The sequence below is a fragment of the Arachis duranensis genome, chromosome 10 (genome assembly GCF_000817695.3).
Source record: "Arachis duranensis cultivar V14167 chromosome 10, aradu.V14167.gnm2.J7QH, whole genome shotgun sequence".
Taxonomy (NCBI): Eukaryota; Viridiplantae; Streptophyta; class Magnoliopsida; order Fabales; family Fabaceae; genus Arachis; species Arachis duranensis.
Genome location: NC_029781.3, coordinates 454,146 through 472,542, shown reverse-complemented (window position 1 = coordinate 472,542; position 18,397 = coordinate 454,146). Strand labels below are relative to the sequence as shown.

The 18,397-nt window shown below is 35.5% G+C and overlaps 2 protein-coding genes and 1 pseudogene across 7 annotated transcripts; 2 read left to right on the top strand and 1 right to left on the bottom strand.

Annotated features, from left to right (window-relative positions):
• Positions 1 to 5,762: 5,762 nt before the first annotated feature.
• Positions 5,763 to 11,720, top strand: LOC107468164 (uncharacterized). Of its 6 annotated transcripts, none has more exons than XM_052255447.1 (17): positions 5,764 to 6,084; positions 6,201 to 6,310; positions 6,587 to 6,677; positions 6,776 to 6,902; positions 6,990 to 7,164; positions 7,402 to 7,546; positions 7,634 to 7,724; positions 8,349 to 8,407; positions 8,477 to 8,554; positions 8,996 to 9,079; positions 9,363 to 9,541; positions 10,015 to 10,143; positions 10,263 to 10,335; positions 10,606 to 10,691; positions 11,013 to 11,097; positions 11,253 to 11,372; positions 11,498 to 11,720. In XM_052255447.1, the coding sequence occupies exons 1-16, from the start codon at positions 5,995 to 5,997 to the stop codon at positions 11,271 to 11,273; spliced, it is 1,623 nt and encodes a 540-aa protein (XP_052111407.1). In that variant the 5' UTR covers positions 5,764 to 5,994; the 3' UTR covers positions 11,274 to 11,372; positions 11,498 to 11,720. The 6 variants fall into 6 exon arrangements, with proteins under 6 accessions (XP_020988423.1, XP_052111407.1, XP_015942898.1 ...); XM_016087412.3 differs by having other exon boundaries at positions 5,765 to 6,084; positions 11,256 to 11,372; positions 11,458 to 11,720; XM_052255448.1 differs by having other exon boundaries at positions 5,765 to 6,084; positions 11,256 to 11,372; positions 11,452 to 11,720.
• Positions 11,721 to 11,744: 24 nt separating this feature from the next.
• LOC107468165 (chaperonin-like RBCX protein 1, chloroplastic) lies at positions 11,745 to 13,451 on the bottom strand. The gene is made up of 6 exons (XM_016087414.3): positions 13,247 to 13,451; positions 13,045 to 13,139; positions 12,427 to 12,544; positions 12,280 to 12,296; positions 12,123 to 12,185; positions 11,745 to 12,005 (listed from the first exon to the last, which is right to left on the bottom strand). Exons 1-6 carry the CDS (start codon positions 13,407 to 13,409, stop codon positions 11,931 to 11,933), a joined length of 531 nt encoding a protein of 176 aa, XP_015942900.1. The 5' UTR covers positions 13,410 to 13,451; the 3' UTR covers positions 11,745 to 11,930.
• Positions 13,452 to 14,466: 1,015 nt separating this feature from the next.
• LOC107468080 (chitin elicitor receptor kinase 1-like) overlaps positions 14,467 to 18,397 on the top strand; it is a 13,410-nt pseudogene continuing 9,479 nt past the window's right edge.

Sequence of the window (18,397 nt, the reverse complement as noted above, 5' to 3'; positions counted from 1 at the left end):
AAATTGGAATTAATTAATTGAAATGAGGGTATTTTAGGTATAAAATGTTATTAAAGTTTCAGTCTCCATCTCTAAAAATTTTAGTCCCCTGTGTCCCTACTTTTTGGAGGTACTGAAATACTAAAATTTTGAAGACAGAGACAAAAATTTTAGTACTAGTCTCTAAACTAACAAACATGATATTGAGTCTTAGTTTCTGTCTTAGTACCTCAAAACAAATACTAGGGTAAAAAACCATATTAAGCCAAATGAGTGAAAAAATAACGTAAATACGCCAAAGCAAAAATCGTTCCAGCAATAAGCCAGATCGTATTTTTATATAATTCGAACCCGGTTGGTTCGAACTCTAATTGTTAGTAAATCGAACCAGGTGAGTTCGAATTAGGTTTTTTTGGTTGGTAATAAATCGAACCAGCTTGGTTCGAATTAAGAATGAACGTAATTCGAACCAAGGTGGTTCGAATTATAGAGAGAGAGGGTTTCTGTGTAATTCGAACCGGGCTGGTTCGAATTACACCAATCATAGGTCGAACCAGACCGGTTTGAATTAGTGTGAGACTGATTGAGCTGTGTATCTATGGACGAGGCAGATCCGAATCGGCCAAAGAGGTGCGGCCTATGTCGCCAACCCGGCCTATGTCACCAATCATAGTTCGAACCAGACCGGTTTGATTGTTTATGAATAATGCAACACTTTCCGTAGATGCACAATTTAATAAGAAAAAAATAAACACTAAACTGTTTCAAGATTCATTGATCGTACAAAGTGAATGTCCCACAAGACAAATAAAAAAAACATAGTTGAACAGACTATAACATAATAAAAAAAGTACAAACCACTGTCATACATGATTGAACTTTAAAGAAAAAAATACATGAAACATGAATCATCTAAACAGGTGCGACCCAGTGCCACAGCGACGGGGTACCCGTGCCCTCTGACCTCGGCGGATCAACGGCTCCACATCCTCGATGTCATCCTCGTCATCCGGTGGGGCAGGCTGTGCTGGTGGCGCAACATGCAGGGGTGCCGCTGAAATCCCTGCGACAGACTCTGATGCAGCGGTGAAGGCGGATGGAGGAGTACCTCCGAGACAGAACTGGTGACCAGCGGATGAGGATGGAGGCTCATTCAGATCAACATCTAACGGGGCCTGTGTGCCTGAGGTCTGACCACCACTGCGTGGAGTCGCGTCCCCCTGCATGATGGCGGTGATCTCCTCAAGGAAGCGTGGACTCCCAAAGTCCCCAACAAGCGTGTCTGACCCAATGAAGTCTGACCACTGTGATCCGGAGATGCGCCAAGGTGTCCCCCCCTGCTCAGGCTGGTCATCGGCTGGCACACCAACGAAGTAATCTCCAAGAGGGCCTGATCCAAGTACAGCGTCACCTGTGTCAGCCCCGGCACCCATCCCTGTACCATACCACTCACCTGCATGACCATGATCGTGTGTGGTAGTACCAGCAGATGCAGCAGCCCCTGAACCACCCCCACCAACGTGCCGATGCTGATCGTCGGTGTCGTCCCCATGGTCAGCACGACCCCTCGCCCTACCTCGCTGGCCTCGTCCTCCGCCTCTAGCGGGACCGGCGTCGTAATCATCGTGCACAGCATGGTCAGGCCACCTCCACTCACGCTGGCTCCTCCGTGTCCCCACACCCATCCTCCTCTCAACCCTACGCCTGTCCGGCACGTCCTCAGGACGATCCATGTCAGGAACTCGCCCCGGACCCCGCTGTGAGGCCTCTAATGGAATGGGAACTGCTCTAGGATCCCCCAACTGCGACTCCGGAGACAAGAACCTCTTCCCATGCTGACGCCACCAGTCAAGGAACGCATGCGAAGGTCCGGGGTCGCCTACAACGTCGAACCTCAGCACACAGTCCTGACGAGAGTCCCAAAGGAGATGCCACTTCTGCAAAGTAGACGGGAACCATCGATCGCCGCCTCTACCGTCCTTGGACATCAAAAAGTCAATGTTCAGGGCGGGATGCGGAATGGGCTGAACCCCACCAAACTGCGGAAGAACACGATCTATCTGATGCCACTCTATCACAGCAAAGTAGATCAGCGTCGTCACAGAGCGCCACAACGCCATATGCCTAGGCTCCAAAACCTCTGGATGCACAACCTGAAGTACGTCGGGAGTACTGTACGGCATCCATAGAAACTGCAAAAGGAACTCACCCTTGTCAGGGCAACTGTAGCATACAACTAGAAATGCTAGATTCTAAAAGGACACTTGTTAAGTAGCATACTCACCTCCCCGTCCTGTAACTGGTCTATCCTGAGCCTCCACATCTGCACTCTAGGACCCTTCTCGCTCTCGGAAGGGTTGTAACCTGACCATCTGCACCATACACATTTGTTACATCAACAGAAATATTAATGACTACGCAGTTATGTATGTCAAATTGAAATAGAGAAGGCCTAGTATAGTACCTGGATGCCAAGGGCCAGCTCGACTCATCATATCCTGCAGGCCTAAACCGAGGAAAGCGCCAAAAGATCCAAGACTGGAGTAGCTGAAGCGGGCCCGCTAACTTGACAACATGTCTGTTCGCCACTCGGCACATGCACCGGTACAACCAAGCCAGTGCGGCAGAACCCCAGCTGTAGGTACCCAGCTCCTCCAGCCTCGCTACGTACGGAAGCCATCTGATGTGAATCCGGTTCCCTGACTTGTCCGCAAACAGCTGCGTGCCCAACAACATCATGATGTACGCACGGGCATAACGGCGCACAGTCTCATCATCTGCATCCTCAGGGCACTCCCCAAAAGTCTCCTGAAACCAACTGCAGTTCACTGCGTACTTCTGAACTTGGCTGGGAGGAGGTATAACTCCGAGCAACTCCTGGAACCAGACCCAGGCTGGACGGCCACCCTCGATGTATATATGGAACTCGGACAAGCACCCGCTCACGTAACGGCCGTCCACTGGCAAACCCAGCTGGTATGCCACGTCCTGGAGTGTGATGGTGCACTCTCCGAACGGCATATGGAACGTGTGCGTCTCGGGACGCCATCGCTCTACGAATGCACTGACAAGGGCCTCGTCTAGCCGGAACCATCGGTCGTTCAGCCTTGCAAGATGGTATAGACCTGCCATCTGCAAGTACGGAACGTATCTGTCATCAAGTCGCATGCCCTGCTGCCGCCGCATGCTCCTAATGCATCGCTGGGGCTGCTCACAAAATGAAAAGTTTAACCAGCACGATAAATCATCAACAAAACAATGTACTAAATAAAACCGCATTAAAATCATTGAACAAAACCACATGCAAAACAAACTCCTAAACCGCACAACTAAACCGCTGACATAAAACAGCGTAAATAGAAACACTAACATAAAACAGCTAACGAAAAACCATTAACATAAAATGGCTAGCATAAAACAACTACCACAAACCACTAACATAAAACAGCTAACATGAAACCACTTACATGAAACCACTAACATAAACCACCTACATAAACCACTAACATAAACCACTAACATAAACATAAACCACCTACATAAACCACTAACATAAACAACTAACATTAACCACTAACATAAACCACCATCTAACCCATATGCAAAGCCACTAAGCCACAAATACCGCTAGAATAAAAATTATTTCCATACTAACCTCCTCGTTGATGACCCCGGCTATATGAGCGACTCCGTCCAAGCGATATAACCGTGCCAGATCGTCCCCCATGAGCAGAGTATTCCGTTCAGCTATTATTCGGAGAGAATCTCGGTCGTTTTCTCTGAGATTTTGTGGGGTAGGGGGGAGGAATAATAGTTCGAATGAGGGTGATTCGAACTCCTTATATAGCCGAATCACCCCTAATTCGAACCACCTTGGTTCAATTTATGAAGGAGCACGCCAAAATCTCTCCAAGGGTAATTCGAACCAACTTGGTTCGAATTATATGCAACGCACACTTGGCCGTAGTTCGAACTAGCCTAGTTCGAATTACGTTGGATTTGAAGTTCGAACCACCTTGGTTCGAATTACGTTGAAATCTCCACTCCTAATTCGAACCACCCTGGTTCGATTTATTCTAATATCTAGTTCGAACCATATTGGTTCGAATTACATAAAGATAATGTTTGGCTTATTGCTGAAACGATTTTCGGTTTGGCGTATTTAGGTTACACACTTCTTGCCTTGGCTTATTATGGTTTTTTACCCAAAAAAAATGAATAAGTTTATGTTAAATTTAATAATAATATATAAAAGATATAGCATAGATAAAGAAGAAAGAGACATAGGAAAGGAAAAAGAGAGAAAGCTGAGATCTCCTTAATTTATTTTTAGAAGAAAAAATTTAATTTCAATTATAAAAAAATCTCATATACATTTTGATTGTAAAATTAATAATATATAATAGATGAACATTAAATACATCAATCATTAACAAAGTAAAATAATAAAAATAATTTTTATATTTTTATATGTATTACGAATAAATAAAATTATAAATTTAAGATGATTATTAATTAATATCAATTAAAACTGAATTATTTCTAATTTTTTTCTCAACCTCCACTATAAAAATAGGTGCCTTGATAATTTTATCTTCACAGTGCTCGTTAAATCTTATTCTCGTCCTCAGATACGCCTAATAATTCTATACAAATATTTCTCGTGACACATAAAATAATGAGAAATCAAATTATGTCCGCTTCTCTTATTGTTTTGTTTGTTGTTCTCTTTTTTGTTTCTGGTATGTACTACTAAGTAGCATTGCTTATCATCTATCTATTCATGATTCATCCTTGTCATGTGTTCTAGAAAATTTTTTTTATAACAAATAATCCTATTTTATTGTTGCAGATGGTGGGTTAGTAGAGGCACAACGTCTAACTCAATGTCAAGCAAAAATACCCATTGATGTATGCACTATTCCGCATTGTTCTTCATTGTGTGATCAGAAGTATTCAAGTAACTTGGGGATCGCAAGTGGCCAGTGCTTGAGTAGGACAGTCTGCAATTGTATTTACAAAAGCGTCAACCCAGATTGCCATGCCAAAGATCATTTAATTTGATAGAATCATTATTATGCCTTCTGCAGCTTCTTATGTATTATAATAAAAAATTCACTTCTCTATACACCACAGCCTTGTATTAGAAGCATTTAATAAAAGAGCACATGCAGATTTATTTTAAAATATTTTATTCATTGGTATTATGTAAATCGAATAATAAGCAATGACTAATCTGTCCCGATCAAAACTCTATCTAAGAGTTTACAACTAAAAAATAAGTTGTTGCATGTACAAAGCGGAATTTAAATCTTCGACCCTAATTTAAAGAACTAGTAAATTATCAGCTAAACTAACCCAACACACTTGAATTTGTGTCAATACATTTAATTCAAAACCCAAAACATTAATCGGCCCTGAGCGTAGAAGCCCATTAGATGTTGCAGTAAGACCAAAATCAAAAATAAAAAGCTCCATGACCAAAAAAAGAAAAATAAAAAACTCAAATTGCTAGTAAGACTTCTTTGTTTTCTTTTTCTTTGGTCAGAGTTGTTTCGTTTTGTATGTGTTATGTTTTTGTTTTGTTCGTGTGTTTTCTCTTTTTTGGGCCTATGGCCCCTTATGTCATAAAAAAGGAACTCTTTAGTGCGCAAGTGAAAAAAATTTCTTTAAAAACTAAAAAGAAAAAGAAAAAGGAGCTGGTCTGCAATTCCGGATGAGTACGTGTTACTTTCTTCAACCGGTTGGAGGAGATGTTAATTCACTTAATTGTGGTGTGGACCCCAAAGCAAATTAAAAAGATGTTGGGAATGGACTGCAATTGCAAGCAACGCCCAGATAAACGTGGGAACGAAAAATCAGAAAAGGTTTTTATTGCAAAAATAAATGTTGTAAGAAAACAATCCGAAAGGGAAAAGGGAAAGGTGGCAGGTTAGTTAGTTTGAGATTTGGAAGCGCACCAAAACGCACGCATTTCTCGAAAGAAATAAATAGGGACTAAGCAGAGAGGAATCAATGAGCAAAAAAGCTTTGTCCATCTTGATGCGCGCCAGAATGAGGCCTAACAGTAATTCCAACCATTCTGTCTCTCCTCTCTCTCTAACCGTTAGTGATTTCAACTCTCAGTTTCTTTCTTTATTGCAGATTTTCGATTTCATGTTATTCGATTGTTTTCGGCTAGAATTTGATTCGTTTGTTTGTTTCTGATGAATGCACAACAGAACGCCGTGAAGCAAATGCAGCGGCACCGGAATTCCCGAGAAGGCCAATCAGCTGGAGGTGCTTCGAGAGAAGAAAATTCAGCTTCTATTGGCTCCGGCAGTTCTGAGAGGTTTCTAGTTTCATTTTCTCTCTGTATAATGAGTCGATCTATACTCTCCTTATTAATAATTGATGATTTTTTGTGTTGTTAAAGTTCTGAATATTTTAATGCATCTATTGTTTTATATGTAACAATTTCTATTAATAAGTGTATAATTTGTGTTGTCGGATCCATCTATTTCTATAGTCGATCCTGCCTAGTTGCATGGACTTGTCAATGATCTAAGAAGATGTAGTAAACCTTATTGGTTTCATTTCGTTTCTGTTTATCTTTGCTTGGTTGTAGAGAGTTTATGCATGTCCGTGCCTCAATGGACTCTGCGGTGTCAATGAACAAGACGGAATTTCTAGATGATGCGCTTAATAACTTCTCAGAGGTAAGTATGATCTTAGGTTTCAGTGGTATGGAACTTTCTTTATGCAATTCTCTTAATATCATTGCTTATTCAATTTCCATAAGCTGACAATAATGTAGGGCTATTTTAGCTTCTCTCATGAAAACCGTCGCAAGTTGCTCCTACTCCTTGCTAGGGAGTATGATCTCAATAGGTCACAGGTTCGTGAACTGATAAAACAGTACCTTGCACTTGAACTTCCTGCTGGTGAGTGATTTTGTGTGTGTAACTCTTTGCATTATTGCTTTCAAACTCGTGTTGTGAGAGAATCAATTGTGTGATATGGTTTTTCAGACAAAGCTCAAGTGAGTGAAGAAGAAGGCTTGTTTGCTTCTTTCTATCGCATCGAGCGAAACTTGAGGCATGCACTTAAGCCAGTCTATGAAGTCCTTTTTGAGCGCCTCAACACTCATCCTGGAGGGTTGAGGTTCTTGTCCATCCTTCGGGCTGATATCCTATGTATTCTCACGTAAGGTTATGGCTTATGCCGAATGATTTTGTTAGCCACTTTATAGTGTCTCTATTTCCTTCAATTTAGTTATCTTGAAATGACAGTAGGAGTAAATAAACAAATCTTCTTTGTATGCTGCTTCTATTAAATTTAGTGGATTCCATGTTAGAGAATTCAGTACTTGGCCTTGTAAAATCAATTTACAGTTCGTTTCATGTTTCACAAACAGAAAAAAATAATAATTCCACTGTACAGAGAGGAAAATATTGCATCTCTGAGAGCATTAGATTCTTATTTACACGAGAAACTGAGTACGTGGCTTAGTCCTGCTACCTTAGAGCTTCACCAAATTACATGGGATGATCCTGCTTCTCTTCTGGAGAAAATTGTTGCATACGAAGTACCTTCTCCTTTTCATTTCCTTGAATTTTTATTTAGTGCACCTCTTATCTTCTATCGTGTGTATAATCTTCAATATCTCGTGTAGGCTGTGCACCCTATCAGCAACCTTCTAGATCTAAAGAGAAGGCTAGGAATTGGCCGTCGTTGTTTTGGATATTTACATCCTGCAATTCCTGGTCAGCATTTCTTCTAGAACATTGGTCACTAAAGATAATTGTATGCTTGGCTATATCGAATCCATCACTATTTGGCTTCTCTTCAATTTGATTTTGTAATAGCCTGAAAACAACCGAGTTTTCATGTATGATGTCAAAAGAGTGAAAAGACTTTACTAATGACTGATAGCCAAAGTTTTTCATATATAAGCAATATCTAATAGTGCTGCAACTGAAATTGTTGTCATGGTTTTATGATTTCTACTGAAGCTAATAGTTAATTTCTTAATTAATATCTTAGTTAGCCGTCATTGTTTTACTTTGAATAACGTGAACCTGCTTCACCTTAACAAGTTAGTGACAATAAGAGATATAACAACTATTGCTATTTGCTAACAAGGTGATTCTACATGAACAATACATGTGTTTCATTATTCCGATGACGAGTAAACTGAAAAACTAATATTTGCTGTTTTTGTTTTCTATGGTCTACAATTTTTACATGATTGCTTTGATGGTTTGTGACTTAATGAATTTCAGTGGTTGACAATAGACATTCTCAAATCTACCGTAAAAGTAGTCTTGTCCTAAGATTTTAATGTGTGAAATTATTTTGTGTGCTCTGGGTTTATTTTTTCTGCTCAGGTGAACCTCTAATTTTCATTGAAGTTGCACTGCTGAAGAATATTGCCCATTCTATTCAGGTAAATATCGTCTGGACCTAGCTAACTGCTCTTCAGTACTTGTGTAACCAAAAAATTTTTGTGCCACAGGACGTTCTGGAGGATAGTCCTCCTATACCTGAAAGTGAGACAACCTGTGCACTATTCTACTCTATATCATCAACTCAGGTGCTTATATTAAAAATAGTGAAAAATTAATGCTACCAGAAATATATGAGCTAATTTAGTATTTATAGTATGGTGAAGCTAGGTAGGATTTTTCCAATGAAAGTGAGCTCTACTCTTGGGCATTTTGTCCGACTATTTATTTAATTCCCCATTTGGTCCTTTGACTTGTTTTGTTTATGTTTGAAAATTATAGCTGGCTACTTGTAAGTCTATACTGCTGTTAGTTTTCTTCCCCTGTAACAGTGGAAACGAAAAGATGAAAAAATTAATGCGAAAATAAAAACTGATAGAAAAAGGATTTTCTTACTAGACCTCTAAAAAACCTGTTCTTAACAACTTAGGTCACCGGAAGGGATTCTCTACTAGACCTTCAAAGAACTCCCTAGAGAAAATAGTACGGACATAGTTTTATTCCTTATTGGCATAATTATGAATTTGCAGCCTGGCTTAGCAGGGATCAATCTAGGGAAGTTTCTTATCAAACGTGTTATAACGCTGGTGAAAAGAGAGATGCCACATATATCTGTAAGTATTTTACAAATATTGCAGATTAGTACAATTTCTGGTTTAATTCTTTAAATCTTAGCCATTAAACTTTCTACCTTCTCTCAAAGCTGCAGAATTCTGGACTCTTTTCTTCTTACTGTGTGTTACAATATGCAATTGGCAATAGTTGTTGTGCACATTTATGTTGTGAAAATTCTTTGGAAAAACCATTTCTTCTAGGATACTGCAATATCTTACCATATTAATATAATATTGTCATAACTTCCCACATCTAAGATTGCTGACCAATATTTGCTTGCAGACCTTTGCAACTCTCAGTCCCATCCCAGGATTCATGCAGTGGCTCTTGTCCAAATTGGCATGTCAAAAAAGGCTCGCTGAAGGAGAGATGTCACAAACTCTTACTGAGGGATCCAATTTGACTTTCTATGAGAAGATACTTAAGCCAGAGGAGGAAGAAGCACTTATGAGTTTACCGAAGTAAGCTACATGCCGTTCTCATGTGGTTCTAAAGCTTACACTATTTGTTTGAAATTTTGAATTGTGCTATTTTTAGATGTTATTTGGCATCTCACCGGTTGTATGGAAGTCTTGCATTAGCATAAAGAAAATTGTTCTGATAACTGCACTACATTTGTTCTGTGCTATTCTTGCTTTCTTTGTTTCTTCTCTTTTGACGGAATAATGGTAAGCAGACAATAGGTTCCTATATTTTGAAATCAAATAAGAATCTCACATGATTTTATATAATGAAAGATGTCATATTCCAAGTCAATTAATTGATAATCATATTTGATCCTTTTCTCCATGTGTTGTGCTTGTAAATAGTCATGCCCATGCCATGGCTATTAATGATACCAATTTCTGATTGTTATACACACTTTAGTAAGTGGTAACTTCTACTGGCTCCTCTCATCTATCTTAAGTGTGACTAACTGCATTATGAGTTTCAGGGATCTTGCAATGGGACAAACTGGTATGGAAACCATGTTCAACTTGCTTACTTCTACATCCTATAAGTGGATCCATTCGTCAGAACTTGTGTCAGTGTTAAAGTCTCCTTTGATGCATTTATGTGCGAGGTATTGCAAGCAATATTGGAAATAAACAAGAAAATATTAAAGTTGCACTGAGCTAGACAGCTATGCATATATTTCATAATTTATGTTAATCTGAACTTTTTATTCTTTTTGAATTATAGATACATTCTGCAAGAGAAGAAAAGAGGGAAGGCTTTGGACTCTGTAGCAAATTTTCACTTGCAAAATGGAGCGGTATGTCTTGCAAGTGTAATATACAGTCAATAAACTTCTCTGTTATTGGTAATGGCATCCACTTTGAAACCGATAGTTTCTGTGCAATGTTTGATGATTTGCAATATGTTCAGACGTCTTGACTGGATTTCTTTTCATTGGAAACATTCTCTGAGTTATTTTCCTAGCATTTGTTTCTCTCTATAATTTGTATGCCAAAACTGGGAGATTTCATCTAGCAATTTTTTTGTCCCATACCACAAGTAACATAATCTTCTTAATATATCATAGATGGTTGAAAGAATAAACTGGATGGCAGACCGATCTGAAAATGGCCTTTCCCAAAGTGCGGGCATCATGGTCAACTATGTTTATAGGTACTGTCTCTTGTAAACACTGGAGCTAGTTTTTCTGTTTTTGTTCTTACCCCAAGTATACACACCATTATATCTTTTCGCTATCAGGTAGTTCTTGGGTCTTGATAAATGTTTAGAAAGATCTTGTTTGCGTAGCTGACAAATTTCCTGAAGTTCACCTTGGTTATTTTGGTGGAGTTGGGAAGAATCTTACCATTAGAAGGTGTAACAACTGTAATTGTCATTTCAATTTAATTGTAAAATGAAGATAAGATGAATTCAATTTAATTTTCAATTCACATTATCAAATTTGAAGTGTATGCTGATAATGTCTAATTGCAGATTGGGGCACATAGAAGAGTATGCTCATTCGTATTTCAGCAATGGGGAAATTCATGCCTCAAGTGATCTCCATCACTATGTTGAGGTAATGCCTTCTGCTGATCTGCTTAATCTCCATTCAAGTTTGATGTGAGATATACATTTTTCACAAATATCTTGTGCTTTTCTGGTACGGAAAGCAGAAACAAATGCATTTATTGCTATTATACATTTTAACCTTTTTGCTGTTATATACATCAACAGAGTGACAAGAAACAATGAAATCTGCTTGCTCGGATTAAACTAGGAACGAATGCATTTAAATCTAGAAATGAGGAAGCTTGTATCCTCACATGATGGTTTATGTAAAGATAATTAAAGGTACGCCATTGTATATCTAATACAATACTGCGGTTGGAAACTACTTGCAAAATTTTCATACATTTCTTTGTTCATACAGCCATAGATAATGACGGGGCAACTCTTGCAAGAGAGCTACATTGCAGAAGGCTATGATAAATGGTTCATGCTTGTCTTAGCAAACGTCAAGCTATATAGTTCTCTTCACAAAGAAAAAACTCAAGCCATGTAGTAAACTATATGATGTATGTTCATATCAATATAACACTACTGACAGCACGCACCATCTCGAGCGAACAGTGTGCTGCTGTTACCAATTTGGTGGTTTCAGATCATTAAATGTAAAGTGTAACATAGGAAAATTGGTTAGATTCAATATATTCTGTTAGATTATCAATTAACACTATATGATCTAACTCGATATTTATTCATGATTTTGCTATTTCTCCCGTATACAATTCATTTGAGAACCATGGATATGAGTTTTTTCTATTACACACACAGTTTATTTATGTTAACAATGTTCTGTCTCTTATTCCATAAGAGGCAATGAAGCTTGTACATTGTTGTTGGGACTATTCACTTCTCAGTTTCAACGGGAGTGGTTTCTACCACATAATCCATCATGAGCCTCGTGTTAGAGTCATCAACCATCTACAAGACAATAAAGGCATGAACAATCAGTAGCATTTATATATACGGCAAGTTGAGTTAATTTTAGCATTATCATCAACATTCTGAATAAAATGAAAACGTTATTGAATTACAAACCTTAACAGCCAAGCGCTTCAAGTTGTCCCATTCAAAATCATTTTTGCAGTATGCGGATCGCACCTATAATAATTCATCATTTTATTTAATACTCATCAAAAGTAGTTTGATAAGTGAAAATTGGACAAGCAAGTAACGAGTAATGTTCAGTACTCACTTCCATTATGCGTAGGGCTATTGTTGTACATAGAAGATCCATAAGACATTAGTTTGCAAGATTTCGTATGTTCAATCACAAAAAAAAATGTTTGAGGTTAGATATTGGCATTGATTAAGGATTAAGTAGCTCGGTAAATGTGGTTACCTAAGTTCTTATGTCTTGATGATTCTCTCATCATACTAGCACAGAATTTGTCCCCATCATTCAACGAGTGTCTACTCAAAAATTCCATTAGCTCTTCGTATGCTTCAGGGTTGTAGCTCTGCTCAGGCATTATTATAAAATTCAACACATGAGATTGTAATAAAAAAAATCTGACGAGTATGATATACTATTACAAAATTTAAACGTCTAAAAAGAGTGAAAACTTTTCCGTTTTTTTGGATGTATTTCTCAAGGCAATTTACATAAATAAATTATTTTTCCTTTAAATTTAGCAATTGCATTCTTTTAAACAAAAAGATACAAATATATTGTTTCATATATCCATAGAAACCGCTACCGGCAGTAGAGATTTAGGAAAAACATATAATCCGTGGATTACATGCAAATGGAAGAACACAGAAATCGCTAGAGGCTGTCGCAGTTTCTGTTTATTGATGCTTGGCCATAAACCGTTACTAGCAGTAGCGATTTATGTGTATTGATACACGTCCGTAAACCGCGAGTATTTAGTATCAACACAAGCTAAGCAAGAAGAGCAAAAACAAAAACCAACAAAATCTTAGCAAAAAAGGCAAATTAAAAGAAGGAATTATCAACCTCAAGTTGAGCAGCAACAATTTTAACTGCAGTGTAGTTAAAGAAATTGTGGAGGTTATTAGCAGCCTTTTGTTCTGGTGAAGCTTCTCCAAATCCTGCATCTCACCGTATATACAAATGAATCATTCTCTATTGGTATATACATAATATAGTATATATATATATAGAAAGAGGAAGAGCAGAGAGTTGTAATATAACTCACCAGGTACAAACATCTTACTGCACTGTAAGCGTGTGGATTGAGAGCTCCTTCTCTTGCAAGGCCAAAACGGGTAAACTTTGTTGCTGCTTGGCATTGATGAAGAGTAGGCATAATTAGAATTTGGAAGGTGAGGAAGTGCTAGAGTTGCATAATAAGATTCCATGGTCACCACTACGGGTTCTTAACTTTTGGTGTGGAACGAGGTTTGAGTTATGGGCTATTATGGCGTCTTCATAGGGAGGAAAAAAATATCTACATGGTTCAATCCACGTAAGGAAATATCTTTGAGCTTCTGTTGAAAAGTGCCAAATTTTACATCCAAAGTGGAACCCACTGGAGAACATCCAAGGGCTTGACACAAAGGATAAACATGTCTTTTCATATTTTCAAGCAAAAATAATAGAACTAGCATTATTCTTATAGAATATTTGAGGGAGAACAAAGTGATTAATTATAACTTTATTAGTATCGTATATAGGTTGATCATTACTATATAAAATATTAATTACTATATTATAGACTGAATACATATTTGTAACATATATGAGTTATAACTCAAATGACATAGTCTTCTCATACTCGTCTAAGTCGCAAGTTCGAATTTCTTTGTCTTTGATAAAAGAAAAAAATATATGTGTTTTAAAAAAAAAAGAATTATTACTTATGGCTATGGGCGTTCAAAAGATCATTTCTCCTATATACATGTACTTTGTGACACTAAGTAATTTTTATCCCCTCTAACTTTAAAGTTCTAACTGATTTCAGTGTGAAATTTGCTACCATCTCCATTTTCATTATAATATATAGTTTGATAGCATATCAGAAAGTGACATTTTTTTTCTTTTATTTATTCACATTGTACTAATTAACCTTTTGATTATTAAACATTTGATAAACGCCCATTTGGAGTCACTCTTGCTTCCCTCTCCAGATGAAGCTCTAGTAGTCATATTCTCCAGGCAAACATCCAATTTTAAAATAAACATGACAATGCTCCAAAACAATTTAAATAAACATATATAAATACTAACAATTAATATTAACAATATACTAACTTTTTTATATTCATAGTTTTTTTACATAACACATATAAATTAGTAAAGTTTATATATTTATATTGGTAGAAAATATACAAAAACAAATCATAATATTTTATATTCCTAATAATATATATATTCCTCCAACTTCTCAACCCTTTCTCCATTCTCATAAGCACAAAAATGACCAGAAAGCCAAACGCAAGAAAACAGCAGCATGTTCCATTGATTGATCTTATTCTCTGTTATCTTCTCTTGTTCCCTGCCACAACCACAAAATCCGAAGCTAAATGCAGTTCTGGGTGCAACCTTGCACTAACTTCCTATTACCTAAATCCGAAGCTAAATTGTTCCTGCGGAGATAAACATGTGTCTAAGGATTATGGATTGTTTGCCACGTATCCCCTTAGGATCGGCGACGATTTGAAGATGGCGGCGGCCGAATCCGGCGTGCCGGCCGAGTTGCTGCATAGATACAATCACGGCTCTGATTTTGGTGCCGGGAATGGGATTGTTTATGTGCCGACCAAAGTTACGTATAACTATCAATTAGTTATGGAAAAGTATAGGGAGCCAATGGTCTAAACGCACAATGTGTACAATGGAGGTTTAGGAAGTATTAGAGATATGACCATTTGTGTTACATTGTCCTATCAGATTATGCTTTTGGGATGAGTGAGTTCATGACATGCTATTAGAGTTCTAGATCCGAAAGGTCAAGGGTTCGATCTTTGGTGAACTCCAAAATTAATTTAAGTTTTTAGGATGAGATGTTTATTATCCCTGGTATTCGGATGGTTATTCTGGATAGTGTGGGTGATGTTCATTTTATTCATGGACCAAAAGTTTAGCCCATTGTACACTTAAATCATTGACTCCCTAACACTACCCATTAATTATTATTAATATTTTTTATGGTATAATATTATATTAAATAGTATAAAATTACAATTTTTTTAATAATTAAATATTAACTCAATTTTAATAAAAATGTTGATGGTTAAGACTTTTTTCATAATAATAATAATCTCTTACATAGACAGACACAAGAAAAAAAAACACTTACATAATCAATATTTTGAGCTAGACAGAGAATTAAAATTATAATATCAAAAAATTTTAAGAATTAAATTAATATTTTAATTTTTATAATTTTAAATTTAAAAATATTGACTTGTGAAAATAATAATCAAGATAGAAAGACATGTAATCTTAAATATATAGTTAAATATGTTAAATTATTTAATTATTTTTTTAATAATTATTTTTACATAAAAATATTTTCATGCAAATAGTTACGCTTTAATAAATAAATAAATGGAAAATTGGTTCCAATTTTGGCCTTCAACTGTATGTGAAGTTGTATTTTTTTGTGCGCTTAATTAATTATTAAGTATAGCTCTATAGTTTGGCTTTGGCCATTCACGAAGTTATCTTTTAATTTCAAGGCAGATCATCATGTATGAGAAGTCTTATCAAATTACAATGCAAGGTGACCGGTAGGATATTATAATTTTTGGCTACAAACGATAAATAAATACAATTAATCTGCTAGCATACGTGTGCCAATGTAATAAATTATGTACATATTTCAATCCAAATACAAAGTTTTAAGGGCGGGGAATTGCTAACATATTCAGTTGTTATAAGTTTATCACCCTTGTTAGCATTTGTTTTGAGATAATAGGACAGATATTGAAAGACTAAAATTTAATATTATGTTTATTGGTTCAGAGATTGATACTAAAATTTTTATTTCTATTTTTAAAATTTCAGTATTTCAGTACTTCTAAAAGGTGGAGACACGGGAATTGAACTTTTTAAAAATGAAGAATGAAACTTTAATAACATTTTATACTTAAAATATCCTTATTTCAATTAATTAATTCTAATTTTATCTTTTGTACAAATTAAATTAGAATTTTATTCTTGTTTCAATTTCTATCTCTCACTTTGTACCAAATAGAATATTAAAATTTATTTCAATCTATATCTCTAAGTCTCTATCTCTCAATATCAATCTTTCTATCTCTCTGTCAAATGCTACCTAACCGTTTATACGTCCAAATTCATTGGGTTTGTATATACTATTAGAGCAACCGTTTGCCTGATATCGAATCCTTTGGTGAGGTCCAAACTAAATGTTTACATGCGTTTTTTTTTTTTTATTAAAAACTCATGTTAATTATGTCAATGAATAAGAGGCATATATATTCTCCTTTTGAAGCGAGTCATTAAATCAGTTTATAAGCCGATTCGAGTTCAACTCGTTAATAGTTCGATAAGCTGAGTTCTTGAACTGATGAATTGAGCTTGAATTTAAAATTAAATTTATAAATTAAATAAACCGAATTTAAATTTGGATAAGTCCAATTTATTAGTTTGTGAGTTAACTCAATTATATATATATATATATTATCATAATTAATAGATATACAGCATATAAAATTAATATTTTTTTAATATATATAAGTTATAATTTATTGATATAAAATTATAGATTATGTATGTTCTATTATTTAAGTCAGCTCGTGAGTTCAAAATCAGTTAATGATAAACTCAATTATTAATAAGTTGAATTATGAGTTAAGCTCAATTTTTGTAAGTTGAGTTTGAGTTTTTTCTAATCCTATGACAACTATCAACTTACAGAAAAAAAAAAAACGTTGTAATTTTATTTTATTAACAGCAATCATTAGTCTAGCAACGAAAAATAATGGGATGAAAAAAAAAATCTTGCTGGTGTATTATTTTTATGATCCCATCTGATAATAGGTTTGGAGACGAGAGTTGCTAAAAATAATAGAGATCGCGCTTCGTTCATATTTATCCCCCTTCTTATTTAGCTTAATGATAATTTCTTATGAAACAAAACAAATTGACATAATAAAATTTGTCACTTTGTCAAGAAGATTTATTGCTTGATATTATATTTAATTGTATTATATATCCATCAACTCTTTGGAGAACCAAATTTTTTCACCTTTGTTGCTAAATTATTATGACACATTATGGGTTTGTTTTGGTAAGTTTGTAAAAAAAATATTTTTTTTATTTATCTTTTTTTAAAAGATTTTATGAAAAATAAAAGTAATTTTATGTTCGTATATCTCATACAAAAAGATATTTTTATTTATCAATTATGTTTGGGTATAATGATATAAAAGTACTTATTTATTTATTTATTACATGAAAAACATTTTTTTTTAAAGAAAAAAGATCTTTTAAAAAGAAATGTAAATTATAGCTTCTCAAAAAAATATTTTTTTTTATTTTTCTAGTGTATTTACTTTTATTATTAGAAATTTGCCAATCACGCTAAAAAATAAAAAATATCTTTTTTTATCAAAATAATGGCATCCAAACAAGCACTATATAGGAAGAATGCAAAAAAACAACAGCAAAATTATTTTTCCGGTTAGTAAGTAGTCAATAATATTTAGAGTAAAGTATCGTTTTTGTTACTAACGTTTGTGGTAAGTCTGAAAGTTGTCCCTAATGTTTGAATCGTCCTATTTAAGTGTCTAACGTTTTAAAATTGACTCAATAATGTCCTGCCGTTAGGAATTTATTAACAGAATTGATGACATAACAAAATTAAGATGATTTTAAAACGTTAGGAACTTAAATATGATGAAAACGTTAGGGACAAAAACGATAGATAGAAAAATTTTAATTTTATCCTTCACTAATATCAATCTTTTAAGGTACATACTTAAATTACACTTAATCGCATTACTTTGATTCTAAATAAATTTATTTTTTTTATAATTTTACTTTTTAAAGATTTTTACTCATCATGAAATATTTGTAAAATGACTAGAATCACATTGCTTTATTGTATATGTATCATTTTTACCCCACAAGTTTATGTTGTACCAATTTATTTAAACAGGAATCTGTGGTGGAGCCATTGCTGTCTGCTGACATAGTTACTAGAGGTGTTCTTGGTGGATTATTACTATTGGGACTTGTTCTCCGCTTTGCTCTATTTATAAGAAAGAAAGTGGTGGCTGAGGTGTCCCTTCTCCCAGTCCCACCAGGTTCATCTCATGATCAATTTACTCAACCTCAACTCCAGCATAGTACCCTTTCTTAGCTTGTTTTTTTTTTT